Raw genomic sequence first — 17,584 nt, forward strand, 5'->3', positions numbered from 1 at the left:
AATCTGGCCCACTAAATATGAAAGCAAAGAATAAAGGAACATTCTTCCCCAGAAATAAACAGCAACAAACCCAACATGAAAAAGCTGAAACAGTAATAAAGCTGAAAATTATCTGAACACTCACTGTGCTGGGTTTTCAGTTTCAGACTAGAAACAGAGTGAAGACAATGCTGGACAATGTTTGATTTCTCCCAGAACTGATGACTACTCCCTTCAAATTATCAGGTCTGAAAGGAGAAATACAGCCATTCTTGAAGATCAGCTGCCATCTAGTGAACGGTAAGAAAACTGTTCAAAACATTATTTTTATTTTTTTGACAGTTTAAACCAGATTCTTGGTGGAATACCTTTTTGCTATTTTGTCACTGTTAATTCTGGGGTCTGTAAATCATACAGGAGCATGGCTATTTAAAGATAGGAATTCCAAAGCAGAGCAATATCATTCAGCAATGTTTTCTATTAAAATATATAAATAAGGTCTTGATCCCGCAGTTTGCACAAAAAAGCCTATTCTGTGCGCTTTCAAAAAGTCATATTAGTGTTTTTTGGGCTCCACTTCATTATACTAAAAACAACTGACCTACCAGTGTCTTAAAGTAAAATATGCATAATTACAATATACTAAGTTAAAAATTGAAAAAGTTTAAGTTGAAATTCACTGAGATGTGCACAACAAGCAAAAATATCATAGTTTTTATATTTGACACCAAGCATGTTATTTTTACATGTTTTACTTAGTAACTAATCTATAGATAACGAGAATAAAACCAAAAATATTAGTGGTGTGCATAAAGACTGTCAAATTAACTATTCTTATGTAAGACTGCTGCGTTTCATCGATTAGTACCTCATTCCTATTTCACATTTTTGTGAAACAAGAAGTATTCCGTTCATATTTCAGAAATTATTACTGGTAGATACCTGCCAAGCAGGCTGATGGCTTTGTCTTGTTTTTCCCCTAAGTCATCACCTGCATTTCCACAATCGATGTGATGACACAAGCTGGAACTGCCACCAAAAGAGGTCACAGCCCTCCCTCCTCTTCCAGCTGCCCATTTCAAGCCATTCTTTGCACTGACAGAAGCATTTGCATGGCAGGGCAGAGCACAAAATCAAGATTTAGTCCCAGTGTTAGAGGGACTAGTCTTGGGACTAATCCCAAGATTTAGTGTTAGTTAATACTAACTCACCAAGAAAAAAAAATAGTACTGCACCAAATAAGCTCATCATTTTTGCCATGCTGATGCTTTTCTTATTAAAAGAGAGGACAGGAATTAGATAATGAAGCTGGTAAAGGGTGGAACCCCCTCTTTTGTTGTCTAAACTGATTGTAGAACTCTGACAAACAGAAGGCGGGAAGGAAAAGAGACTCTTGCTGTGCTACTTATCCAATTACATTTATGCAAATCTGTATCAAAGTAAATTTTAAATTGGAAAAATAGATGGATTACTGCAAAGCTTATCTTCCATGCATTTGTCATTAAAATAATCAGCAAGAAGACCTAAACTTGTCCTCACTAAAGCCAACAGAAGCTCAGATCAATAATTCTAACAACTATTATTTGGAATTCTTTGCCACTCAAGATTAGATTTGCAGGTGTTTTTCTTCTCATAAGAAATAAGATTTTCCAGATGTCACAGTAAGTCTGTTACAAAGAACAACTATATATTAATATAAACCAGAGAGCTCATTTCAAATATGCACTTTTCCATACTTTTCTTTCCTAAACACAACTTTTTTAAACCAAGGAGAGGGTCTACCACTTAGAGTTTGGAACTCTGAAACACATATCTGCCATTTTAAACAGAGTATGTTTTTTGTTTAACTGAGTATGTACTCAGGGGCACTCATGTTTACAAGAACCTCTGAGGGAAAGAAATAAAACAATAGAACGTGTTTATAAGACATTGGCTTGAAGTACGTTCTCCTTCTTGGAATGAAAGCTCCTTATAACCTTTCATCTGTACATTCTCTGGACAGACATAAGGCTGTCCCACACTAAATACCTAGTATGTCTGCATATTCCATATAAGCATATTCCATATAAGTCTTTGCATACATGTGCAGTACAAAAATGTGCTATGAAAAGAAACACTGAGTAGATGTCCAGGAGAAAAGGAACAGAAAATAAACACTGAAAGGAGAAAGTTTGGTCATGAATTGAAAGGAAATAGAACACAGGCCCTTTTGCACATAATTAGACATACAGAGAAGGCTCGCTGGTTTTCACACTGCTCAGCCCTATGCCTTTCTTCTGAGTTCCTACTCAACATTTAAAATTAGCTGAACTGGCTCTATTAACACCGCCTGCTTTTGTTTGTATGGCTTACTGAAATCATTTGTGTACAGCCCTTGTTTCAGTAAGGAATGTGATTAAGCAGGACACCATCAAAAAGATTTCTTTATGCTTTTGAAGAGGCCTTCAAAATACATGCTGGACAGTTTGTAGTTGTGCTGCAAACCACCCTCTCTGAGCTTTCTGTGAACATAACTACATCCATGTACATCTGTGTAGCACATATGTACTACATACATATGTGACCAGTGTCACATATTTGAGATCCCAATTCTTGTACGCACGTCATCTCAAATGAAGTCTGTATGTATTCAGTACATGTGTAACTTTACTTACAATGAAGCTATGTACCAGAATAAAATTAAATACATACTATAAATGTATACATTTATACATGTATAGATATGTATACTAAATTTTATAGGTCATGATTTTATCTTGTATCCCACAACACTCACATATCTCCTGCAAGGTTTTTTTGTAAATGTACTGCACAATTCACGGCATAATTTAAGAAGGCAGTAGGCCAGGAAGATTAACTTTTCTTAAACGCTGACTGAGCATTTATCAGAGCAACATACTACTACAGTTTTACCAATTGTTAAATAAACATCTGTGCCCTTATTATTTGTATCAGCAGCTTCTCGAGTCAATAGCGTGGCTCCCCAACTCGTTGGTTTTTTTAACAAGCACGTAGGCGACTCAACCCCAACCGCTGGTGAAAAAGGTGCTACCCTGAGCCAAGGGAAGCGCTAACAAACAAAAGACACGAGAACGGGGAAGCCGAACTTTTGGGAACGTCCTGAATAAGCCCCAACCCAACAAGCGGGAAGTGCCGAGGAGACGAAATGAGGGAGGCGAGCGAGCCCCGCCGAGACCAGCTCCGTAGAGAACAAGCCGAGTGGGAACGAGGACGAGAGTCAATCCCGTCTGTCTGTCGGAAGAGGGTATAAGGAGCCGAGGGAGCGGTTGAGGGTGGGCAGCTCCTCAGCAGGGGTCGTTGCTTTCCTTACACCGTGGTTCGCTAAGCCACGCCCTCAGCGGCGGCTGAGGCGGGGGCATGAGGGTAGGCGGTGTCCCGTCCTCCCGCTCTCCGTCCCAGTGCGCGTGCTCCGCCGTGGCGCGTGCGCGGGGCGGGCAGCGCGGCCGCGGCTCGAGCCCGGCGCTGGCGGGGCGAGGTGAGTGAGGAGCCGGGCGGGGTCGCGCAACGGAGCTGTTCCTCTCTCTCGTGGCGGGCACGCCGCGCGAGTCCGCGATGGAAGCGGCAGCATTAAAGCTGCTCCTCGCCGACCCGGGAGACGAGGGCACCCAGAGGTGCAGGTTAGGCCCTGTCACCCTCTCCCTCCTGGGAGTCAGGATCGGCGCCCCGCTGAGGATCTCTCTGCCCACCGGCTGCTGTTTGTGCACGGCGTGGCCCAGGCACGACTTGGCGGACGGCTACCTGCAGGTTGATCTGAGCTGCAGAACCGCCGGTGTAAGCGCCAGCGACCTGAAGGGCCTCATGCTGGGTGTCGGCCAGCTGCAGCTTTTGGCGTATCGTCGGTTGAAAAAGGCGACTGTGAAAGTGGTCCTTGAGAGCTCTGCACTGAAAAAGTCGACTCCCAGCGCAGTGTTGCAGGAGGTGATCAGAGAACTGCTGAGAAATGTTTATGTTTCACTTCATTATGTTGTTACTGTTCCCCCAAATCTCAAAAGTCCCGTGGTGCATATTGAAATACTGTCTGTAGACCCTTTGACGGATGAAGCTGGACTGATAACCCCCCAAACAAGCATAAAAATTAAGGAGGTGGTCACTTTTGAATGGTACAGACATTTATCAGAAGACACAGTAAAAATGTCAATTGCAGGACTAGATGATGCAGGAAAGTCTTTGAAAGAAGTGGTTGACCTGCCTTTCCGCTTCCCAAAAACTTTTAAGAAGCTAGGGCTGTCTGTCCCCAATGGGGTGCTATTAATAGGCCCCCCAGGTGTAGGGAAAAGTCTTCTGGTAACGGTCGTAGCAAAAGAGGTGGGTGCATATCTGTTTTGCATCAGTGGCCCAGCCCTCTATGGCTCCAGACCAGGAGAAAGTGAAGAGAATTTGCGAAGAGTCTTTGAAAAGGGAAGAGAAATGTCACATGAAGGCCCAACCATTCTCTTTATTGACGAAGTTGACTCTCTATGCCCAAAGCGAGGAAGTTCAAACAGTGCTCCTGAATATCGTGTTGTTGCTCAGTTGCTCACGCTACTGGATGGTGTAGGCAGTGAGGGCAAGATGGTCGTTATGGCAGCAACGAACAGGCCTGATGCCTTAGACCCTGCACTGAGAAGACCTGGCAGGTTTGACAGAGAGGTAGGTAAACCCTGTTATTAATATACTCTTTTTTTTCTTTCTTTGTGGTGGAGCAGGGGGCAGTTATTAAAGTAATTTTTATTTTTAAATGTCTACTAGTCATGTTTAATATTGGGATTCTACGGGCTTGAAATGTGTGTCTTGTTTCTTTCAATCACTGCAGCTTGGGTAAGGTAGGAAGCACATCTTACCCAGGGAACTGACTGCTCCAAATACTTGCAGATGGAGGAGCCTTTATGCTTCTTTATCATAAAGACATGGACCTGTTCTTGAAGATTTTCATTTGCTTACAGATGCTTAGCATTACAGACTTAGATTTTTCTCATTTAAATGCCAAATTGGAGATTTGTGCATCTCTCCTTAACAGTTTATTGTGACAGAGAGCTAGTAACCTGCTGCGTCAAAAATTCTGTTCAGATGTTAGTAACAGAGGCTAGGTCGACTCTGGAAAACTTACGCTAAACTAGTGGTCAAAAGAAGAAAGAACACATGCAGTTTTGTAATGCACAATGCTTTTGCTTGTATTGGTTTTTTTGCTGGTTATAATTTATATTATAATTACTATTATTACTATAATTACTATTTAAGTTATAAATTTTGTTATTTTCCAGGTTTTATAGATTATTGAGATATATTTTATGGCAGTATTTTACCAGGTTTTTAATAATGTATTAATGTTTATCTAATTGATTTTTTTTTCTTTCAAATTAATCTAATTCAGCCCTTCTGACGCAAGGAAATTATTATTCCAGTGTTAAGTCTTATGTTGAAATTACCTTAAAATAAGACTTGATGGACAATAGCTGACAGTGTCTTATGAACAACTGTTTATGCAAACACTGTTCACTGGAAAGTTAGTGTAAATAAAGGTTATTTTAAATACATTATTTGTATAGTGCTACTGCTAAGTTTCTTGTAAAATTCTTCAGTTGCAGTGTAAGTATGTATAAATCTTCAGTAAGCAGAATAAAGCAGGGACAAACTTGCTTGCCTAGGTTTATAGAATAAGAGAAATATAGCCAAATATGTACTTGAAATTTTTGTTTATTATATTTGGTTTAGGTGATTATTGGGACACCAACACTTACGCAAAGAAGATCTATCCTGCAGTTGCTTACATCTAGTATGCCTATTTCTACAGACATTGATTTGGTTAAACTGGCAGAAATGACAACTGGGTATGTTGGAGCTGACCTCACAGCACTCTGCAGAGAAGCTGCTATGCAGGCTGTGTTCCACAGGTCTTTGGTATGGTTGCAAATTAGTCAAGATAATGTTGTTAATAATATGTACCACCTTTTCCTCGGCTTTACTTGAAAAGCTCAACAAGTTGAAGAACTCACAAACTAAAATACTGAAAAACACCAAGTGTGTTATAAACATAAATACACCATTTTGCTAGTCCTTCCAGTTCTCACCTGAAAAGACTGTTTTCTCCTTTCTGGATGAAAAGCTTTGCAGAAGTCTTTTTCCTCATCCTTATCTTTTTAGGATTTTGCAAAGCAGAGATCTCAGGCTCTTTTGGCAAATTAAACTAGAATATCCACCAAAGCGTTCTCTTTTGAAGCTATCAGCGATTTAGAATTCTACTTGTTAATAATAACTGCAAATTAAAGTTTAGATTGACACATAAATATATAACTGCTAGTGATAATAACTATTATTGTTTGGGTTGTATGGCTGGATGTAACATTGTTACAGTCACAAGGTATAAAACGGCCCAGTGTGCAGAAATTTAACTTCGTAGATATTATAGGTATGGAATTAGAGGATTGCTGTTTCTTAATATTCTTTCTATCTATTATAACTTTTACAAGATTTGTGAGGTATGTGTTTGCTGTGGTTTTTCATCTGGAATGCTGAGCAGAAGTTTAAAGCCAGATCTGCAATACTTCCAGAGTCAGAGCGTCTACAGAGAATGGTAGAACCCTCCGTCTTCGCTCAGGGGTAGAAGGAAGAGAACATCATATCTCTACAACTTCCATCTCCTCCAGATATCTTAAAATATTGAAAATAATTTTAAAAATATTTTGAGCATGGTACCCCAGAAAGAAAAAGGTGGACAAATTAAAATAATGGATAAGTAGATGGCCTATTGGCCTTGAGAACTGCAAGCTCCTTTGTAAAATTCATCTTAGTTCTGTTACTGCATCTGTAGTTTAATAATTATATTGTCTAGCTTATTTGAGATGAAGTATCTTACTTTCTCTAGTATGTGGTGAAAATGAATGTTAGAATGAATTTTTAACTGTAATCAGGATAATCTAGGAATTGGTGTGTAGTAATCCTGAAACTAGCAACCATTTAATTTAGCAAATCACTGTGTAATGGAGCTATAATTTAGGGGAAAAAATAGTGTTCTCTTAAACATTAATTTCTGTTAAAATTGTTTTTTCCTGTAGAAGAACTTGCCACTAAGCATTATATTCTTTGTGCTACATCTTTGTGTCTACAGTGCTTAAGCTTGTTAGGGCAGGAATTTGCTTCTTTATTAGTTGCCTTGGCCTTTTCTGAAATGTTTTGCATATTAATGCAGCATTAGAAGTTATTTTATAAAAATATAGTTAATATGCTTTATCTGGGTTTCTCCAGGATTCAACTGAAATGGTGATTAACATTGCAGATTTCCAAGAAGCTTTTAAAAAAATTCAACCATCCTCTTTTCGAAGTGCGATTGGACTAACAGAGTGTAAACCTGTCACCTGGGAGGAAATTGGTGGGCTTGAAGATGTGAAATTAAAGTTAAAGCAGGTAACATCTAAAATAAATTTAGATAAACAGCTAGTTTCTAATAACCATATCCTCCAAGGTATTCTGTATGCTACATTATAGAAACTAATTTTCGTGCAAATTGTGCTAAATTAAGTTATTACAGTGTTTGCGAGTTAGAAATCTTCTAGCCACAAGATATACCACCAAGTGTAATATAATGGGAAAATTAGCATGTTTTCCAGTAGCTGAAAAACACTTAATTTGCAGCCAGATTATTTGTCCATTCCTGAATTTGTAGCCAGAGATAGCCTCTCTCAGATTGCCTTTTGTTCTGTTAGAGACTGAGAGGAAACTTGAAGAAGGTGGCTATTATCTGAAGGAAGACCAAATTAGTGTTCTCTGATTTCAAATTAATATTTGTACCAAGGAGAGGAAATAAGGCAATCAACAAAATTGCTGAGCACATATGAACCCTACTTTCTGTACTAAGAATTTCATCCCTTTTTTTATGTATTGACAGAGTATTGAGTGGCCTATGAAATATCCTCAGGCGTTTGCTAGGATGGGCCTGTCACATCCAAAGGGTATTCTTCTCTATGGGCCATCAGGGTGTGCCAAAACCACACTGGTGAAGGCTGTGGCCACAAGTTGTCACTGTTCCTTTCTCTCTGTAAGTGGTGCTGACCTTTTCTCACCTTATGTTGGAGATTCAGAGAAGATTTTGTCTCAGGTACAGTTTTTAATTTGTGTAAGGTCTATAATCTTATTGCTTGAGTTTTGTAAAGTATTAGCAAGGCCTAAATTTTGTTTTTGAATAGACAGTAGTTAAAGCTCTCATCTGATTATTAAATAGAAATGGCTTGCAGATTCATATTTATATAAACTGAGGATCTAGTCCTAAAATGATACCAGTTTTAAACTTTGAACGTATTTCTACCTTTTGGTTTTCAGTTCATTTAAGAATTTAAATGAGAGGCAGAATGTGCCAATGGTAAATATGAGCCAGAACAGCTCTTGTGAATCTTTTACAAATGTATCTTTTACAAATGTATCTTTAAAAGTAAGTAAATTACGAAGTCCATGTAAGTTCTGTCACCTTACCTGATAGAATGTATGCATTAATGTTTTACTTTATTAATACTAAAACAAAAAAAAACCCAACAAACAGGTTTTTCACCAAGCAAGAGCAAGTACTCCAGCAATAATATTCCTAGATGAGATTGATTCTATCTTGGGATCTCGGTCACACTGCAAAACTGGCCATGGTGTCTCAGAGCGCGTTCTTTCTGTTCTTCTCAATGAGTTGGATGGTATTGGGCTGAAAGTCACAGAAAGAAGAGGAAGCAAGCTACAGCTTGAAGGTCAATGTCAAGAACAAAGTGACAAGGAAAGAAAGGTATTTATGTTCCCTTTTCTAAACAGGAATAATGAAAATGCTGTCCAGTTGTTGGCATTCACACTTGCTAAACTTAAAATCCTCAAGCTTTAAAATATGCAAGATGCTCTTCTACTCTGTCATAATTTCTAGTTTTCAGAAAAATACCAGAAAATACTGTTTACATATGCTGTTCCTCAGTGAGATGTAGTTTGTTTGAACAAAATACCCACACAGGCTTTACTAGTCACTGTTCATCTTCTGTTACAAAAATCGTCTTGCTTGACACTAAGGTAATTTTTTTAGACTAATTGTGAAATTTTTATTAATATACATATTCCTTCCTGAACTTACTTTTTATAAGCGTTTCCCCTCCTTCATTTGCAGTGCTTTCTCATACATACTTTTTATGAAACCAGTACAGTTATGAACAGTTACTTATTTAAACAAAGAGATGCAACTGGACTTTTCAGTGAATTGTTCACAACATTTAATATTTAGTTTTTCTGTACTTAAATTTCTGCCCTTGTATTATGATACTTTCTGGGGGAAAATTGAAGAACCCAATTTCAGAATTGGGTTCAGAATTCAGATACTGAACTTCTGTATATAAAAGGTCATTGTTACAGTCTGGCCAAAGAGAAGTCTGTATTTATAGTCAAGGTAGATGGTTACTATCTTTCTTGTCATGTAATCTGGCCTGCACCAAGTCATTTTTTACCTCAAGAAAAATAAAATTAATATTGAAAGGAAAATAACTATATTACATACATCATCTTTTTGCCCTTTCCCTTTTCTCAGTAGCAAACTAATGTCTTTAGATAATACCTGTCTTAGCCATGTTCCACTAATATGTTTATATAATCTCTTACTCAGCTGGAGTTTCAGGAAACCTTGGACAAAGATTTCATAGTAGTTGCTGCGACAAATAGACCAGATATGTTGGATGATGCCTTATTGCGTCCTGGAAGGCTAGACAAGGTGATCTATATTCCACCTCCAGATCTGAAGGTGATGTATTACAAATCCATACATGGCTTTAAATGGAAAAATAGTAATTGCCAGCATACCTTACTTTAAGAGCAAAGGGTGCATATTGCTGTAATATATTTAACAATTGATGGATGATTCACTGAAGATCTGTCACCAAACTCAAGGTACAATGAATTAGTTTAAAAAGGAATAATTACATTTGTAATTTAAACACTAGTAACATTTTAACTAATGTAGTTATACTATTCCATATAGAAAATCCAGAATAAATCTGCATTTTAAAAAAAGTCAAGCTGCAGTTGAGGAAGTACCATAACAAGTTGTCTGTCCCTGCTTCAAATCATTCTTGTGCCCTGTTCCCAAGGGTAGCGCAGCTACTTGTCCTGAGCTTCCACCCCACCACCACGATCCCCACCACCACCAAACAAAAAAGAGACCCAAAGCTGGCCAAATATTGACTCTTCAGTCTAAAATACTGTGTTTTCATGAAGTAATGAATAACTGAATAACAGACTTTAATACATGAGATAATACTTACCTTATGGTTATCTTCATTAATAGCATTTTATTCACTCTTCTACCAAAACCATTTAGCTTTGGATTTGGTACTCTTCTGGATTTTCCTTAGTTCTAATTTCAAATTTGGCACTGCTTTGGAGAAGGATTAATTATTGGTTTGTTTGGGGTTTTTTTTCTTTTATAATATGGACCAACATACAGGGAAGGCTTTCCATTTTGAAAATCTGCACAGAAAGAATTCCGTTGGATACTGATGTGTCATTACAAGATGTGGCAGTCCTAACAGACCTCTTCTCTGGAGCTGATGTTGAAAATCTGTGCAAGGAGGTAAGAAATATTCATGGTTAATCTGTGAAATGAACTGTAAGTGAAACTTTTGAATAAAAAAAGAGAGCTAACTTAGAGATGTTACCAAGCCACCTTCAATCTGGATTCTTTCATTTTGTAATTAAAATATAAAGAGAATGAGTAAAAGAAGAACAGAGCGATGGTTCATTCCTTAAATAAAAAAGCTAAATAAGAATAAAGGCTTTCTGTGATAATTTACTAGAAGTTAATGAACTGTCCTACCCTTTAGTTCACATGGCCCTTTCTAAACCAAGCTCACACCTAGAGGAATTGTGCTCTGTGTACTGCAAACAACTTCATTTTTAGGGCAATCAGCATGTACTGTCAAGCCTAGAGAGGAAAAAAATAAGTCCATAAGTATTTGAGATAAGTTATATAAAAGAAGAGTGGGAAGAAAATCCAAAAATATAAGTAATCAAGTATATATTGTCTAATCCAAACAAAATGTGAATTAAAAAGTTATAGTAATTTTATTTTATGTTTATCTATTGTTAAATAACCATAAATCATACTCTAGTGCTGTTTTTGACTGCTTTACCTAACATTTGATCTAATGCAAAATATTTTAGAATGCTTACAGTAACTCCTTTGCAACTTAGAACATGAGAAGCACTTCAACTTGTTTCTGTTTTCTTTTTCTTTTAAAGGCTGCTTTGTTGGCATTGCAAGAGAATGGGCTTGAAGCAACTACAGTAAAACATGAGCATTTTGTAAAATCATTGAGGACTGTAAAACCATCCTTAAACATAAAAGACTTGGAATTTTATGAAAAATTTTATAAACAAGAATTAGCGTCTTGAATCAAAAAGGAGTGATGTGACCTAGGTATTTTTAAATATATTAGAAAGACTTTGCAATGTCTTAAATCTCTCCTGCTTTTTAATACTGTACTTACTGTAGTTTTCTGTTTGTATGGAATACAGTAAAATCTCACTTGTGAAAAATCTGTGATCTCTGTAATGAAGAATAAATTAAAACCTTGTTTGCTTTGGCTATTTTCCATCTGATGAAATGAGTAATTCAGATACTTCAATAAAGCACTGTGGAACAGCGTAGTGTTACTGTAGATTTCCTAGTTTTTGGTACAAACACTGTTTAAACGTAAGACTGTTTAATTGAAAATGTGTTGTAAAGTCTCCAGAGGACACTGAATATTTAAAGAATAGAAAAGGTTTCAGAATGTTATATAGCATGGGACATGCTTCCTCTTACTTAAAATGTAAGGTGTTTTATATGTGCATATCTACAGGCTTGCTTTCTTAGGAGCAAATTCCAAAATATAGTGGCAGCGAAAAGGTTAACACCCTGTTGTAAGTTTGGGAGTCTGGTTCTTTTGGAATAATTTTAGATCAGCTAATGATCTACCATTTGGATTGAGTAAGCAGATACTAAGTAAGTCTGTAATCAATTCAAACTTTTTTCTTTAGAGAAGGCAGTTTGCTTTATAACAGTTTCTGCAGAATTCTTTTCCCCACCCAACTGTTCTTTGCCAATATATTTTTGTAGGTCATCTAAAACAGATATAGCAAAGGAAATTGTTATTACATGTATGTAAGTGTGTATTTTAACTTACCAGGGTAGGAATTTTATCATTATTTTCTCCTTTTCCCCATGAAAATGCTTGTGAATGAAATATTCCACTGTCATAGATAGTCTCTTATTTGAGCTGAGGTTCTTAAGTTATAAACCCATTAGCAAATATTTCTTTCTCATTACAAGGGCACTAGGGACTGCACATCAGTGCAGGTGACAGTGAAATGGATCACAGAAGGAGGTTCCAAAGCAGTTAGTGACTGCAGAAGGCAAAGGGCAGTAGTAGAAACTGTTGTAACTTAGGAAAGGGTTCAGATAGAAATGCCTGTCCTACAGCTTGGTGGCTTTGATCACTATTTCCTAAGGAAGCACCATCCTGCTATTTTATTGCTGGCAACAAGTAGGCCAGTGCCACTGAATTTCCAAAACACCCAAAGGTTTCTTAGCAGTGCTGGAGATAAAGTACAAAAACCTTCAAAGTAACTCTGTCTTGCTTACCAGTGTTTGAGAGTGCTGCTTTAGAATTGCCAGGCCTGAAAGGTGTTAGGACAGTAAAATGCTGTCAGCTCCTTCATTTCAAAGATGCTGCTGCTTAATTTCTATACTTGCTCCCTAAAAGGACCAACAGAGCTAATGGTTCCCTGTCATGTCCTCTCCTTGCTACAGGGAGCCAGCAGAGCATGCAGCAAAGGTAACACCTCTCTCACTGCTTTCCAGTGGGCAAGAAGGAAAGGGAGAAATGCATTTACGGGCAGAGCCTGCTGGCACCTCCAGCCTGCCCCTACTCAGAGCTTTTCTCACACAGGGCTGTTGGGATGTGATGGGAGCTGTGTAACACAGTAGAGTGGTGGGAACCTGGGCCAGGGTTAAGCTTTTGTTGCAGCAAAAGAGGACAGAGTGAAATCGGGCTCCTGTTCTGGTCACTCTGTGCTCTGAACAGAGGCCGGCCAAGGCCATGTCTGTGCATTTGCCTGGATACACTGTTGTTCAGGCAGCTGGCTGGAGAAAAGGGACGAACGGGGAGACGGAGCAGCAAGGCTTGAGGAATGCAGCAACCGAGAGAGCAGGATTTGTGGGAAGAGCGCACCCCGCAACCCCGGCTGCCTGCAGGCAGCGCCTTGCGGGGCCCGAACGCCTCGGTGCGGGCCGCAGGGCGGCGCTGCTGGCGCGCGGGCGGCTCCCCGCGCCGGCCGCCAGGTGTCACCGTCACCGCCCTGCCCCCCCTCCTGCCAGCCCCGCGCTGCCCTCACCGCGCTACCCTGCCCGCCCCGCCGGCGGGCCGCCGTCCCGCCTACCTGGGCTCGGGGCAGAGTCAGCCTTTAGGGGCGTTGCGGAGCGCATATAAGGCGAGAGTAGCCTGCCGCGGCGCTGGTGCCCTTCGGCAGCGCTGCCGGTCTTTCTCCGCCCTGCCAGGTAGGGGGAACATCGTGCCCGCCCGTCCTCCCTCCCGAGGCCGGCGGCCAAGCCCGCTCCCGCAGCCTGAGCAGGCGGGGTTCGCGCAGCCGAGGGGTCCCGGGATAACGGGGAATCGTTTGTTCCAGGTCCGCAGCCGCAGCGAGGATGAACACGAGCTTCTTCCAGATACTAAAGGCAAAAAAAGAGGTAAGTTTGCCAGAGGCGCTGGTTCTGCGATAACCCCCGTCATGGCTCAGGCAGGTGCACGGGGGCTGCTGTCTAATAACGGGCACCCTATAGAGGAGGAGGTGGTAGCAAGGGATGCGTGTAAGTTGACGTTCATGCATTGGAAGTGAGGTGGTGTAAATAATAACCTAGAGGTAATACACCTTAACAAGTAATCAAGTCTTAATTCCTTGTAACTCTCAGACCCCTGTTCGTGGCTCTGTATCCAGGATGCCAGATCTTAAACTCTTTTTCTCCATTTTATGTCTTTCAGCTCATTCCCCTGGTTGGAGTAGTGTCCTTTGCAGCAGTTGGGGCGCTCTCTTTTTCTGCCTATTCCCTATTCGGCAAATCCGATGTGATGTAAGCAAAATACTTATTGCTTGGAGTTTTCCATAACCTTCTTTGTTCAACAGAGGTATTTGACCATCATGTTTTGTACCAAAAAAATAAAATATCCATGTGGATGTTCCAGACTGCTAGCAATTACTAAGGTATTAACAGATTGTAAATACCGAAGAAATGAATTAATTTGGAGCATAGTCCAAATGATTTCCTAACTTTTTATTTAATAGGTTATATTTTTTTCTTTGCTTTAGGTGTAATAGGTTTTAAATGGTCTTATGAAGAATTTCAAATAATCAAATAGGTAGACAACATGCAGTTATGTTGCAACCAGACTATTGACTTGTATAGGAAGAACAGCATTTGATAACAGCATTTGATAACAATAACAAGGTAATATTTTAATGGCTTGGCTAATAATCGGAGCTACTTCCTATACGCTTTAAGTTTTCAGGAATTTTTATATTTCAAGTGATTGGAATAGGCATTTTAGCTGTCAGCGTAAGAATCCCCGTACTTTTTCTCTATGTCTTTATTCAGTTTTGGTTTTTCAGCTTGCTTCCCTTATGATAACACACTATACTTGAACAATGTTGGCTTTTATGGTGCTTTGGAAGCTGCAAATAAAGCATGCCATCATTGATTCCTGCCCAGAATTTAAAATGGACAAACCTGTAAACTTGCGTTTCAGGGAACTACTTACATGAATAGTTCTGCTGAGGATAGACTGCTCATGTAAGAAAAATGTGTGCAAGATCACACCCTAAAACATAGTACCTGTTTTGCATGATCTTCTCTTAAAGCATTAACAAGAGTGGCAATCCAGAACCATGGGAAACTGTCGATCCTACCAAGCCTCAGAAGGTAATTTGTACAAATAATATACTCAGTACAAATATCATGTATTTCCAACACAATTAATGACTTCATTTAAATGTGTAAAACTAGCAAAATATTAATAAGGAAACAAAGGTAAAGCTGACATACATCTATTTAAAAGTGGAACTAACTGCTTAATTCGTTACTTTATGTAAAGTATTTTCCCTGTATTACTTCATGATAGGAATTCAGCTATTACATTCTAGGTGTGATCCTGAATTTACAGGGTTGTTCTGGTTGATGTTCCCACCCCCCAACATCCATTTACACTTGCCTTGTTCCTCAGTTACAAAACTGACTAAGTATGGTTTTGAGTACTGCAGCTTGACATAAAAAAAAGAATCTTAGTTTAGTAGAGCATCTTGGATAAGGAAAAACAGAAATTATTTGGCATTATTACTTATTTAATGTCCAAGTGGTTTTGTTCAGCAAATAATTAAATATGTCATCAGTTGCTATTTTTGCTTACTTCTGAAAGGAAAACATAAATGTACTAGAAACCCTTCTTCACCAATAAGTTGATGTATGATATGGGGAAGGGTGGGAGTGGAGTAAATGCTTGCTGGGGTTTTGCTAATTTCTTTCATATTTTCCTTTGAATTTCTTCCAGCTGTTAACAATCCAGCAGAAATGGAAACCTATAGAAGAGCTGGAAAATGTCAGAAAGCTTATGAAGTGACAAGTTTCTGTTGCCTCAAAAAGGTACCCTATGAATCTAGTGGAATCACTTCTGCACAAACTTGACTACTGTAATCAGTGTGCGGAAATGCTTCTGCTACATTTTTAGGGTCTCCCTACATTTTTTGGACTCTGGATGAGGAGTTTCATGTTGCCTTAGAAGTTGGCATACAACATCCACACAGTCCAAAAATCTGTCTCAAATACTCATTTTCAGTAGGCATTTGATGTCAAATGTTGAATATTCAGATGGTAATTAAACATGGAAAAAGCCTTCATGCTTTTTGTAGAATTTTGTGTTTACTGAAAATACATTAATTTTGTAATTTTATATATTTTTAATAAAACATTTTAAATTTTTACAACATTCCATGTGAATTCCATAAATGGAGATTACCCAAAAGCCCTTCTAAATTGGGATTCCTGGTCTGCTCCCTCTGTATACTCTATTTCAATGTTGTATACTGACCAAATAGTCATCGTAGCCAGGGGACGTCTTTGTATGGCAACGTATGTGGTCATAAAGTATACTTGCATTCATTTTCTATGTTCCATGTGATGACAATTTAAGTCGAAACTAATGTTCTACTGCTAATACTAAAACTTACACATGTGCTCTCCTTAACCCACTGAGGAGTCCAACAGGGTATTGAAGGGTATATTTGAGACTGCAGGGTCAGAACATAAAGATTAAGCATAACTAAAAGGGAACTGGAAGTGAGATTTCTGTTTTATTTAAATATTGTTTGTGTTTAAATTTAGAAAAAGTTACTACAATTAGGAAACTTATCCAAAACTAATTACATAACATTAATTTCTTCTTTTCATGCAAGGTAGTTCATGTGCAAACTCGAACTCTGTGGTTAATGATATTTTTAAACACTTCTAGATACATGCTATTGGGGACATCTGCTTTAACAAAGACAAAATAACAGATTAAAATTAGGAATAACTCTATAAAGAGACAGTTCCTCTTTAAGCATCTGTTTGTTTTTCTTACGAGTTGGCCAGGGAAAGAACGTGATGGGCAGACCCGCAGGAAATTAATGAGGCAATATATGCATCCAATGGTAGAACAGTCTTCTGTGGATATGTTCTGTATGTGTCCTCTTCCAAGCAGTTTCGCAATATATTATACAGTTTCTTTTACAATGGATGTTCAGAATACATGTTACTTTCTGGGAGGAAGAAAGCAAAAGTGAAACAACTGCTAATCGGAAAAAGTCCCTGTGAGAAATAGTGAATTGCTTTAGGTCACTCTGCTGCAGGAAAGACAAAACTTAGTAAAGCTGTCTCCCGAATTTTAACATAGCTTGGCTTCAGAAGCTTTATGTTTTCTTCAGATTTATTGATGCTGAGGAAAAAAAAGGTTGAAGTGTTAGGAAAAAAGGTTGAAATGCTACTTTTGCCCATACCTGTGTGTAGATTCAGCATTAATATTTGTTTATCAAGTAAGGATGACTCAGCACCATTTATGTTTAAGAGCGAGAAGGACTGCAAGACTTCAGAATACATTCTTAGCTTTCATTTTAAGGAATGCCATTACAAGATGATTTGATAGCATATAAACACAAAAATCCAGTGCTCAGAGGACTACAAGTTATAAGCCTTGTAGTAGAGAAATATTTTTAAATATTTTCTGTAAGTTACTCTGTATTTCCATATTTTTACTGGACTGTATCAAACAAAACAAAAAGTGCTGTGCTCTGAGTTCATGCATGTATTAGATGAGTTTGTTCTTCAGTAAATCACTTGTATGATCTGTAAATACTATAACCTATATTTGTCAACTTTGGAGAAATAAGTGTAAGTCATTTTTATGTGATTTTTGTACTTAACTACTTTTCAGTGGTGTCTTCCAGTAGTGCATTAAGCTGTGTGACTGCCATCAGTCACAGGTTGTTGCTTCTCTCATCCTGTGCTGAAGCATAATATTAAAGGTAATAGAATGTC

General features: G+C 38.6%; 2 protein-coding genes across 4 annotated transcripts; both read left to right on the top strand.

The window, feature by feature from the left end:
* The first annotated feature begins 3,414 nt into the window (after positions 1 to 3,414).
* Positions 3,415 to 11,628, top strand: AFG2B (AAA ATPase AFG2B). 3 transcript variants are annotated; one of them, XM_075100439.1, is made up of 8 exons: positions 3,415 to 4,629; positions 5,692 to 5,877; positions 7,222 to 7,380; positions 7,862 to 8,071; positions 8,510 to 8,737; positions 9,593 to 9,727; positions 10,430 to 10,555; positions 11,224 to 11,628. In XM_075100439.1, the coding sequence occupies exons 1-8, from the start codon at positions 3,553 to 3,555 to the stop codon at positions 11,374 to 11,376; spliced, it is 2,274 nt and encodes a 757-aa protein (XP_074956540.1). In that variant the 5' UTR covers positions 3,415 to 3,552; the 3' UTR covers positions 11,377 to 11,628. The 3 variants fall into 3 exon arrangements, with proteins under 3 accessions (XP_074956540.1, XP_074956541.1, XP_074956542.1); XM_075100440.1 differs by having other exon boundaries at positions 3,422 to 4,629; positions 9,593 to 9,697; XM_075100441.1 differs by lacking the exons at positions 9,593 to 9,727; positions 10,430 to 10,555; positions 11,224 to 11,628 and adding an exon at positions 8,877 to 9,009 and having other exon boundaries at positions 3,422 to 4,629.
* Positions 11,629 to 13,384: 1,756 nt separating this feature from the next.
* Positions 13,385 to 17,584, top strand: COXFA4L3 (cytochrome c oxidase associated subunit FA4L3). The gene is made up of 5 exons (XM_075100451.1): positions 13,385 to 13,522; positions 13,651 to 13,711; positions 14,004 to 14,092; positions 14,878 to 14,938; positions 15,564 to 17,584. The coding sequence occupies exons 2-5, from the start codon at positions 13,670 to 13,672 to the stop codon at positions 15,630 to 15,632; spliced, it is 261 nt and encodes an 86-aa protein (XP_074956552.1). The 5' UTR covers positions 13,385 to 13,522; positions 13,651 to 13,669; the 3' UTR covers positions 15,633 to 17,584.

This window comes from Phalacrocorax aristotelis, chromosome 7, assembly GCF_949628215.1.
Source record: "Phalacrocorax aristotelis chromosome 7, bGulAri2.1, whole genome shotgun sequence".
Classification (NCBI taxonomy): domain Eukaryota; kingdom Metazoa; phylum Chordata; class Aves; order Suliformes; family Phalacrocoracidae; genus Phalacrocorax; species Phalacrocorax aristotelis.